General features: G+C 31.3%; 1 protein-coding gene across 1 annotated transcript; it reads left to right on the top strand.

Annotated features, from left to right (window-relative positions):
• The first annotated feature begins 1,707 nt into the window (after positions 1-1,707).
• LOC125868840 (uncharacterized) lies at positions 1,708-4,359 on the top strand. The gene is made up of 4 exons (XM_049549417.1): positions 1,708-2,868; positions 2,960-3,109; positions 3,598-3,649; positions 3,752-4,359. The coding sequence occupies exons 1-4, from the start codon at positions 1,708-1,710 to the stop codon at positions 4,357-4,359; spliced, it is 1,971 nt and encodes a 656-aa protein (XP_049405374.1).
• The last annotated feature ends 8,312 nt before the right edge of the window (positions 4,360-12,671 follow it).

Here is a 12,671-nt window from a genome sequence, read left to right on the forward strand (position 1 = left end):
TTTTCATGATTAATCAATCTATAAATAGCAATTCTCCATGAAATTGTTTCAAAAATAATCTCATATTTAAATGAATTAAACGGAGAGTACAACCAAGTAAGGAAAAAAGTTGTATAAATACACTAATTTTTCAAAAGAGAAAAATAGAGAAAAAATACCAACAATATTACAGAGTCATGTAACATGGAAAATTGAAGGAAAGGTATCCTTTAAGTTTTGAATTAGTTATTGGTGACTATATTGACCAACAAAAGGTCAAACATACTTAAACACTAAATTAAGTTAATTGTGGACTCAATTAACATTTTCAAAACTTATAATCTTTTTAAAAATACAAAACAATCCCCCTACTAAATAAACAAATTTTCCACTCCCTTCTCCTCTATCAAATCTCATGTTTCTCTTCACTCTACTGCAGAAAGCTTTCATACTTCCCAAAAATTGAAAATTGCTTTGATTGGAACAATCAATTTGTCCGGTAACTTTCAACTTCCGACGGCCGTACTTTGAACTTTCAATTCTTCTATTCTAACCATCCAAAGGAACAACAATTTGCAGGTAAAGCTTTATTTTTTTGAAAAAAATTAGGGCTTTTTAGGTTTTTTTTTTAATAGCTTTACAATTTGCATATACTCTTCCCTCAAGAGCTGCCTAGGTTTTGTGCGATTCATGTTGAGACAATGAAGCTTTTGCTTGTTTATGCTTTAGGAAGTGGACCAACTGATTGTTTTAGGAAGAGCAAATCGACTAACCCCACCCTATGCTTTAGGACAATTTTTGGCAAGATTTGATTTTTATTTGTTTTTTTTTTGTTTTTTGGGGAACTTGGAGAGGATTAGTGGGGTTAGTTGATAATTTAGGTGAGATGGGGAAGAAAAAGGGTTTGCCCAATTGGGTTCCTGATGGGTGGAAGGTGGAGGTTAGAACACTCAAGAAAGGAAAGAAAGAAAAGGTGTCCCTGCTTTCTTGTTCATTCCTCTTTTCTTAATCTTACATTTGTTTTTGTTGTATTTTGCTTTTGGGATGATAAAGATTGATTATTTTTGTTCTATTCATTTCTGATCATCCATTGCAACTGCTATTTTTGGCTTAATTTATACTAATATGATACAAAATCATAACTTTGCTTCCCATAACTATTTACCTGATTGTGTAACTAAGGGCTACTACTTTGTGTCTTCCTCTTGTTGGATAAATTAGCAAGTTTGATGTCATGCTTCATCTGTATAGACAAACCAAGCAAAGTAATTGAACTTAGTAATGAATACTTTAATTTGTTGAAATGCATGTAAGTTGATCTAAACATCACTATTAGAAAAAAAAAGGGCAAGTTTTGGGAGTTAGTCTTCTTGCTCTAAACAAGGTTTTAATTGAAGAGATGCTAGTTTGCTTTTATGGCTGAAGTAAGTAAAGAATTCAACATGTACTTTTTTGTTGAACCTTGTAATGCCTAGACAATATAAGTATATGAACTGTCCTAGTTCTGGTAAAAAGTTGATCTTATATTTATCTTTTGAAATTAACTACATTAGGGTCTCCTCTGTTGCAATAGATGACTTATTTGTTACAACATATGGGTTATTTGTTGCAACAAGTGAATTATCTATAGAATATTATATCATATTGAATTTATTAAATTTATTGCTATCTTTTTTTAATGATGCACAATTGATTGTAAATTTTTTCATTTTTTCTATTTGTAGAAAAATGGCTTCCAAAAGAAAAACAAGTGAATCAGTCTCTGATAAATCAAGTAAAGTAGCTAAAGTACAAACACCATTGGAAGAACTTGTTGTACAGAAACAAAATGAAAATATAAAAATTGTAGAGGAGGTAGATAAAAATAAAAATGAAGAAGAAAAGGAAATAAATGATGAAGATGGAGATGATGAAGAAACTGAAAATGATAAAAAAGATAAGGAGGAAGGTGAAAAAGAAAGTGAGGAAGGAGATGAAGAGGATGGAGATGAAAATGAAAGTGATGAAGGAGATGATACTGAAAGTGAGGAAGGAGATGAAGATGTTGTCAAAATTTTTAATATTAACAAGTTTCAGGTAGAGATGCCTATAGATGACCCTACAAATTTGACAGGTGATTTTGTTGTAAAATCAGCCATGGGTGCCAAATTTGATGCTTTTAGAACGATATTGATGAATGAAAAGTTGGAGGATTTCTTTAAGTCTAGCTGTTTTGAATACTTTCTTGATCTGCCGGAGGCTAACAATGCACGTTTTCAAATGAGCATGGTGTATGATCTTCTCAAGCGCAGGATCAAGTATAAGGGAGCTGATGATGATGCTTTGGAGAATAAGAACAAGAAAATGGATGAGATTTGGATAAACTACTGTGGCATGCCAGTTTGTTTTGGCATGAAAGAATTTGCCATAGTGACTGGACTGAGATGTCATCCTCTTTCTGAACCTCTTCCTAAAGTTGCACGCTTAAGAAAGCCAAGAGAAAAAAAGATATCTAAATCAGTCAAGGTTGGCAAGAAAGGTAAAAAGCCAGTCAAGACAGTCAACACCAAAACCAACAAAGGCAAAGAAAAACTAAGTAATGAAAATGAGTTGTTGGCTATTATTGGACCTAGTTATAAAGCCAAAGATTTGATAGAAGATCTCCAAAGCAAAAAGATTTTGAAGAAGCACAAAGAGCGATTGTGCTTAGTTTGGTTTGTGCATGCCATTTTATGGGCTAAAGACATCAACAATGTCATAGATCTTAGTTTGTTTGTGCTTGCTCAAGATTTGGATGCATTCAACAATTACCCATGGGGTAATAATAGTTATTTCTTGACTGTCGAGTATTTGATGTCAAAGTTATCACCGAAGACTAACAATTTATATGGCTTTCCTTGGGCTTTCATGGTAAACTTCACCTCTAATTTTGGTATTTTATTTATTTGTGTTATTGAATAATTATTTTAAATGTTTACTTTCATCATCTTTATATTTTTAGGCTTGGGCATTTGAAGCAATACCTTACCTCAGGAAGCAATTCAATGATTACTCGAAAGAAATTTCTCAGCCAAGGATTCTTAGGTGGTTGTCTGCCAAGAACAACCCAAAAATAAATTCTGTTGATCTCTTCGATCCTCCTCATGATATAGTAAGTCTTCTATAGAATAATATTTATTTAAATTAACTGATTATCTGTTTTGCTTTCGTTTAGTTTTCTTCCAATATATGACTCATCTATAATCATCTATTGCAATAGATGGGTCATCTGTTGGAAGAAAACATAAGAGTTTGCTACTATTTTGATTTTGCCCAACAAATGACTGATCTGTTGCAATAGATGTGTCATTTGTTGGATGAAAACTTTATCTTTTGTTGCTGTTTTATTTAGGTTCAACAGATGACCTATTTGTTGCAACAAATAGGTCATATATTGGACAAAATCTAATTTTTTTTTTGTTGTTTTGCTTTCGTCCAACAACTTACCGATCTGTTGCAATAGATGAGTCTTCTATTGGACGAAATCTCAATAGGTTGCTGCTGTTTTGCTTACTTCCAACAGATGACCTATCTGCTGCAACATATGAGTCATCTGTTGTAAGAAAAAATGATTGCTACTGTTTTGTTTTCTTCCAATAGATGGCTCATCTGTTGCAACATATGGGCCATCTGTTAGAAATAAAATATATAGGTAAATATTACAATAAATATTTGATCTATTATAACTTATAGATTAGTTTTAATATAAGTTATTTTTGTTTATAAATTGTACATCCATTGCTTGTTACCACAGAGCAAGAGTTGCAAATGCCATTCTTTTTAACTCTAGAAATTATTGACACCAAATCAGACCCTATAGTGGATCTAATAAAAAAAGAATTGGCTGGAGCAACAACGATCAGAAGGGAAGCACCTATTGTTTCTGGTGATGCTGATGATGTTGCATTAGATGTTGATGTTGATGTTAATATTGGTGTTGATATTGGTGATGCTGGTGCTAAAAGTGGTGGTGAGCATGTTGATGATATTGGTGGTATATATGGTGGATTCATCCCTTTCAGTGGACATACCACATCTTTTGCTCCTTCTTCTAGCTCATGTTCTGCATGTAAATGTGAAGAATGCAAGAACAAAGAGGCTAAGTTAATATCTACTGGTGAAGATGTGAAGAAGTCTTTTGATGCTCTTACTAGTGCTGTTAAGGATTTGATATCTAAGAGAGGTGTTATTCCATCAAGAAAAATTTCGGAGCCATTCACACCATTGAAGATTAAGAGGAGAAGAAAATCAATTTCCAAGATATTATCAAATATGAAAAAAAGACAACAAATTGCAACTACTCCCCTTCCTTGCAATGTTGAGTCATCTTCAGGAGCCATAGAAGAGCAGCAAAAGTTGTAGAGGATATGAATTGCTGAAGTCATATTTTGTAAGGTGAAGAACCTGATATTTTGTAATTGCTGATGACAATATTTTATATTTAATAGATGTCCAGTTATTTTATCATGAATTCTATTTTGTAAGCTGGAAAATTTTATATGAATTGTAATTCATGAACACTTAACATATTTAGTTAATCATATTTTGTAATTGCCGATGATAATATTTTATATTATATAGATGTTCAGTTATTTTATCATGAATTCTATTTTATTCTTAGATTTATAAAAAGTTAAATTATACTATTGAAACATATGTTGCAACAGGTTATAATATACTGTAACTCATTTATTGCAACTGATGAATTATCCATTGCAACAAATGAACATATATGCTTTATTATTTTTAACGGATGGGTCATCTATTGCAACAGATAATACATATTAGACATTTGTTGTAACAGATTTCTATATTTATTACAACAAATGATCATATTAATTTGATTATTTTCAACTGATGTGTTATTTATTGCAATAGATAGGTTATCTATTGTAATTGAACTTATAATTGAACTTCATTTATCACTAATTATGGGTTAAAAGAAGCATTTCATATCAAAATAATCAATTGATCACTTTATTTAAGACGAATACAGTTAGCTGATCATGTAATTAATCTATAATGCATTGAGATTATAATTAAACTTATAACTGAAATGTAATTATAATTAAATAACTTTATTTATCACTAATTATAGGTTAAAGAAACATTTCATATCAAAATAATCAATTGATCATTTTATTTAAGACGAATACAATTAGTTGATCATGTAATTACTCTATAATGCATTGAGATTATAATTAAACTTATAACTGAAATGTAATTATAATTAAATAACTTTATTTGTCACTAATTATGAGTTAATGAAGCATTTCATATCAAAATAATCAATTGATCATTTTATTTAAGGCGAATATAGTTAGTTGATCATGTAATTACTTTATAATGCATTGAGATTATAATTAAACTTATAACTGAAATGTAATTATAATTAAATAACTTTATTTATCACTAATTATGGGCTAATGAAGCATTTTCATGTCAAAATAATCAATTGATCACTTTATTTAAGACGAATACAGTTAGCTGATCATGTAATTACTCTATAATGCATTGAAAATGTAATTGAACTTATTAATTGAAAGGTAATTATAATTAAATAACTTTATTTATCACTAATTATGGTGTAATGAAGCATTTCATATCAAAATAATCAATTGATCACTTTAATTAAGACGAATACAGTTAGTTGATCATGTAATTACTCTATAATGTAATTGAACTTATTAATTAAAAGATAATTATAATTAAAAAACTTTATTTATCACTAATTATGGGCTAATGAAGCATTTCATATCAAAATAATATAGAGTCGATTGAAAATGATCAAACATATATGCTCATCTGTTGCAACTGATGCTCATAAATTGCAACAGATGAAGCATCCATTACAACAGATGAGTATATATGCTTGATTATTTCCATTGGATGAGTCATCTATTGCAACATACATATTAGATATTTGTTGTAACTGATTCCTATAATTGTTGCAACAGATAATCATATTTATTTGATTATTTTCAACAGATTGATTATCTATTGCAATAAATAATGCAATAAATAATGCATCTAATGCAAAATATGCAAAGTTTGTTGCAACGAATGAGCATAACTAATATATTGTATATTATAAGTATGAACATACAAAATTAACCAAAATGAATTACAATTATCAGATTCATAACTAAGTACAAAATAGCTATTTCACTATTACAATAATTATGGAGCATTTCGAACCGGGCATGTTGTTCTCTTGTGTCCAATATTTTTATATATTGAACACTTATTTTTTCTTGTTGGAAATGATTCCCCGACTCCACGCCTCCTCTTCGTTCGCCTTCTTCCCAGTTTGCTTGGGTCAACATATGGAGGAGGTATTTCTCTCTCCAATATCTCCAAAGGAACAATCCAAGAATCTTCAGGAGGCACCGGATTAATTTCCTCACAATATGCAATTATGTATTTTTCCACCGAATAATATGAAGACGAGTACTCATAGATCTGATTTCCAAAATGTGCACCATATTGGGATCGAAGCGCTGCCATAGCATGTGGACAATGTATTTTGTCCAAGTCAAAAACTCTACATGTGCACATTCTTCTTTGAATATCGACCGTGGCAACAACACCATGACCGTTGATACTAAACTTGTAATTGACTATTTGATGGGCCAATAACTTATTTTCCAAATTGATATTCTTTGATATTTGTTTTTCCATTGAAGGAACAAATATGTTTGGTGAGTTGACCAACTCTATACGCCTTTCGTGAAATAATTTTGCAAATCTCATATTTATTTCGTCAAACAAAGCGACGATAGGAAATTCTCTTTCAACTTCAAACATTGTATTCACGGATTCAACAATGTTTGAGGTCATAATATTATACCTATGAAAAAAAATAACTTAATAAGATATATAATTATATTAAACTTAAACAAGATACTCAATATATAATATTGTACCTATTTCCCGAGCAAAATGCCCTGCTCCATCTATGAAATCCAACTGATTCGAGATGTTCGGCTGCTGTGGGTACCATATCCCTTTTCTGATTGAAATGGTCATTGAACTCAACTTTATCGTACGCTTTCGCTGCATTATAAAAATGAGATACGACCTTTGCATTGTGAAAATTGTTTCGAATATTTTCTCCAAGGTGCCTCATGCAACAACCATAATGAGCTGATGGATACACAATTGAAACCATCTTTCGAATACTTGAATGTCTATCAGAAATTATGCACAGCTCATCGGTATCATCTACATAACTTCTCATTTGTTCAAAAAAATATTGATATGAGGCATCACATTCTTTATCCACTACACAAAAAGCCACTGGAAAAATATGATTCTCTGCATCTTGCGCCACCGCCGATAGTAAAACTCCTTCATACTTGCTCTTCAAGAATGTCCCATCAACGGCTATGACTTTTCTCAATTGTTGAAAACCTTGAATCCAAGCCGCATAGGCTACAAAAAAGTACTTGAACTTTCCATTTTCATCAACCTGCAATGCCGTCTTACTTCCTGGATTTGCGGACTCAAGCATATAACGGTATGCATCAAGCACTCCATACCCGTGCTCATGTGTTCCCCTAACCAAAGACTTTGCAATCTCCCTACCCTTATATATCTTCCAATAACTCACCTTACAACCCAATTCTGTACGGAGTTTATTGGTCATATCTCTTGTAGATGGACCTTTACCATTAAGAAAGCTATTTTTGAAGTATTTACCAAGGACTTTTGCTGTGGCATGTGGATTATGACTCGTAATATGCTCCGAACCACATGTGTGATACTTTTTATAAATTTTAATACAAAATCTGTCAGAACTTTTGAATTTTACAGCCCTCAACCACCACTTGCACTCTGGATATGCGCATTTAAAACAATACACACTACGCAAATTAATCACCTTTGCAAGTCTGAAATCTTTTTTCAAGCAAGCAATATGCAATGAAGTGACTAGTTCGTCTTTGTTCTTGAATGTCATTCCTATGTAAAAACCTGTATCATCATCTTGAAGATTGTTCAACTGTTTTAACTGAGAACTGTCCCATACGTCAACAATAAGTGTAGGTGTTTGGTCCTCCTCCACATCATGTCCAATCTCATCATCTAGAATATTCATGTTCATCTTATTCAATTCATCATTTAACAGATTTTGTTGGTCTTGTCCTACATTTTCATTCTCTATCGGTTTTTCAACAACGTACACCCTTAAAACGGACAGAGTTGCATCACTCAGATAAGCACTCAAACGAAGTTGATTGCTTATCTTAAAAGGCAGGACCCTCTGATTTTCAAAAGACTTGTGCATGTAACTGATGACAAGATCATTTGGTTGACAATTTAGTCCACAATAGCTAATGATTGAGTTCACAAAATCATTATACAAAATATCTCTTTGGACGGTCATCAATACTGACTCTGACATGTCACCAACCTTCCAACGCCAAATAAATCGATTGTTTTTCTCAATCCATTCACCATAACAATCAACAACTATTGTTATTGATTCTTCCATTAATGGTACCTAAAGGAATTTATTAAAAATATTTAATAATGATTGTATAGTAAAGTTGAGTGGCTATTACAGTTCAAAATCATATGCACAATCACTGTCCCAACAAGTCAATCATCTATTGCAACAAGTAGGTCATCCGTTGCAGCAGATGATTCACTTGTTGCAACTGATAATTCACTTGTTGGATACATGTCCAGAATCAGAACTTTATTCAACATGTAAGTCAATTGTTGTAGCAGATGAGTCATTTGTTGCAACAAGTAATTGATTTGTTGGAACATGTAATTGATATGTTGCAATATATGACTTACCTGTTTGGACAAATTTCTGATTTTTTCCTAGTTTGGCCTAGTACTGTAACATGTATTCAACGGGTAAGTCATATGTTGCAACAGATGAGTCGTCTGGTGCAGTAGATGACTCATATGTTACAAAAAATGACTCATCTATTGTGACAAGCTTCTAGTTCTTTCCCAGCTTAGTCTAATATTTTAATATGTATCCAATAGGTAAGCCCTCTGTTGCAGCAGATGAGTCATCTGGTGCAGCAGATGACGCATCAGTTGCAATAAATGACTTATCTGTTGGGAGAAACTTCTGGTTCAGTCCCAGCTTGACATGGTACTGTAATATGTATCCAACAGGTAATCTATCTGTTGCAATAGATGAATTACCTGTTGGGTACGCGACTGTAAAATTTTGAAGAAACACTCAAACTATCAAAATGAAAAATTAGAGTAAAAATCATTAGTTTACTTACCAAAATCACCTATGATGTAATGTCCAATGATATATGAATGAAAATTCGTCTGAAAGCAGCAGTACAATGTGATTATCAACTGAAGAAGAAAAAAATGATGAACAACCAGAAGAAGATGGTGATGAACAAGAAGAAGAAGAAGAATGATGATGGAGAAGAAGAGCAGCAACAATGGTCCCCAACAATGGAAGAATAAGCAAGAGAGAAAAAAGGAAAAACTGAGCCGTTGATACACTTTTTTTCCCTCCATTTCTTATTATTTAGGATTTTATATAAGATGGACTAAAGTTTAAATAAAAAAACTTAGGGATAAAAAATGCAACCCCTTAATTCTTAATTTAAAAATTGTCACCCCTACTCAATAATTAAAACTTGAGTCACCAATCCCTAATTTTGAAACTTTTCTATAACCCTTAATTCATTGTCCTCACAAACATTTAACAAATTCGAATAATTAATTCATCATTTAAACAATTAAATGGAAAGCACAACCAACAAATAAAAAAAGTGGTATAAATACCACAAACAAAATTTAAAACATCAAGACACACCATTGATCTTCATAGTCACCATCTGTTCATAGTGGTTAATTGAGGTTAGTTTTTCAAATGTTCCATATTTATATTTAATTACATTTTATTGCAACACTCTATCCTTAGTTTGACTTTCACAAATACTTATACAAAAGTACTACAATGAATAAAAAAATATCATGGATCATCCCCAACAAATTAGTTCAGAGAAATGTCAAGGTAAAATATTAATGATAATATTCATAACTATATTAAGTTGTACTTTATATACAATTAACAAAACATTTATTGTTAAATACAGATGCAACTGAAAAATCAAGCAAAGCGGTTAAAGTGATGTATGGAAATACTATGCAACAGCGAATTGCATATTTCAGAAAGGAACAAGAGCGATTGAAAAAATATATACCCAGAGAAGAATGACATGACATTTTTCATGAATTGGTTTCAATGTAATAGGGAGATGAAATATTTTTTTATTAGAGAATTTATTTCTAAAAATCAATCTAATAACAAATGATAGGACGTTGTTGATGTATTTCTATATATTTTTACTGTTATTTTACATTGAAAAACATTTCAAACACATTCACAAAAGTATTCATGATAGATATTACAATATAAAAGTTCAATCTCTTTGGCATCTTAATAAAAAGCAAGGAGGGCCATCAAACATACTAACAATTCCCCATTCAGTGCAATGAAAATAAAGTAATTTTTTAATAGAGCATGTATCATTTCAAATAAAGAGATAATGATACGGTCGGATAATATAATGGTATAATTAATCTACAAGAAAAAATATTCTAACACATATCTTTTAACCCTCGCGCGAAGCGCGGCTATGTACCATAGTTTAGTATATATGGTATAGAATGTGTGTCTAATAAAGTAGTTTTCCCATTAATCATTTCCCTAGTAAATCTACATTAAAACTAAACGCCAATTAATATGAACATTAAATATATAAGATATTTATATTAATCATTATTTCTTAAGAAACGTGCAAATTTAACGGAAGAGTAATGAATACAAGAAATATTTCTTGGAACAAGCAATTAGGCTCATAATGCTAAGAATATACTCCTTGAGATTTAAATATTGAACCTGGTCTTCATTGTTATCCAAGTGAAGGCAAATATAAATATAAATGGTCATATAATATTCTTTCTATTCTTTTCAACAATTTACAAAAGATGTAGAAGAATTCTCTGATCTAATTACGTGTCGAAGCTATTAGTTACCAAAATAAAGAGAGAACATTTCATGCACAAATAAAATTGACTGATGAATGTTATATCTTTTTTGTTGACACTTTTTTATTTTATCAATCATAAAGCAAACTGAACAAGATATCTGGAATATCTTTATAAAAATATACACCCCCTCCATCGCAAAGTCAATTACGATGTAAATTTGTATATTTCTTTAAATGTATTTAAAAGAAATTTGATATATATAAAAAAATTCTGAAAAATTAAATAATAATAATCGAATTAAAGAAAATACAAATGAAAAACTACTAAGTTATACAAATTTTTAATAACATAAGTTAAAACTTTGGTATAAGAATTAGCAAGTGAAGCCATTACCCAAACTTGAAGAGAAAAAGTACAATATGAGATGAAAAGACAAGAAGGAATTACCTTTTTTCTGATATATTCTCAAACTTTAATATTACCCATATTTGTAGCCACATTCAATATAGTGTCACCCCATATCTTAGTTCAAACCCTACTTTCACATTTGGCATGGATTTTTCTTAGCAAAACAATGTTATAAATAGGAATGCATGTTGTAACAACATCAAACAAACAAGTAGAAATGCAAGATTATACTACTAGCTAACTTGTTGGAGATGATGAACAAAAATGGTTTTTAAGTTTATCAAGGTGTTCCCTAGAGTTTCCTTGACCGCTTCATTAGGGTTTACATTGTTGTTTGAAAAGCCTTGTTGAAGTGTTTGGGGGAACTCCAGGGCTCACTTTGAAATTTACATAAACGAATAGAAGTGCAAAAGTACTGGTTGTAGATGATGAACACAATGGTTCATGTATATATAATCTATCAAGGTTTTCCCTAGAATTCCCTTGACCGCTTCATGAGGGCTTCCTTTGATGTTAGAAGCCCTGCTGAAGTGTTTGGGGGAACTCCCAGGCTCACTTTGAAATTTACCACAAACGAATAGAAGTGTAAGACAAAAAGAGTATTGGTTGTACACGATAAACAAAATAGTTCACGTATAAATCTATCAAGGTGTTCCCTTGACTGCTTCATGAGGGCTTACTTTGTTGTTAGAAGCCCTTCTCAAGAGTTTGGGGGAACTCCCGGGTTCACTTTGAAAATTACAAAAACATGTAGAAGTGCAAGAGTATTGGCTAGAGATGATGAGCATAATAGTTCACGTATATATCTCTATCAAGGTGTTCCTCAGAGTTTCCTTGACCGCTTTATGAAATGCAAGTGGTAGACCCTAAGTTTGTACATATTTTTAGTTTTTCTTACTTTATCGTACATTGACTTTAATGAAACCTTAAAGACCATTCTACCCCAAAAAAATGTTTGGTAAACGCCACTGTCAACTAGCTCAAAATAATTCTTGTTAATAAAGTGATTATTATCATTTGATAATAAGAATGAGTGATAATTAAGTACAATATAGTTAGTTTCATAATATTCTCATCCGACTTCTAACACTTACTTAGGAAACATTGCATCATTTAAACTCTAAAGCCCTTTTTACCTTTTTAGAATTGGAAAAATACATTTTGTTGTGCAGAAGATTTATAAGAATTAGTTCAGATATTCCGTAGTAGTAGTAAAAAAAAAAGAGAGAAAATTCCTCTATTTATAGACAACAAAGGGTAGTGTGAGTAAGTGTTTATTG

The sequence above is a fragment of the Solanum stenotomum genome, chromosome 6, assembly GCF_019186545.1.
Source record: "Solanum stenotomum isolate F172 chromosome 6, ASM1918654v1, whole genome shotgun sequence".
NCBI lineage: Eukaryota > Viridiplantae > Streptophyta > Magnoliopsida > Solanales > Solanaceae > Solanum > Solanum stenotomum.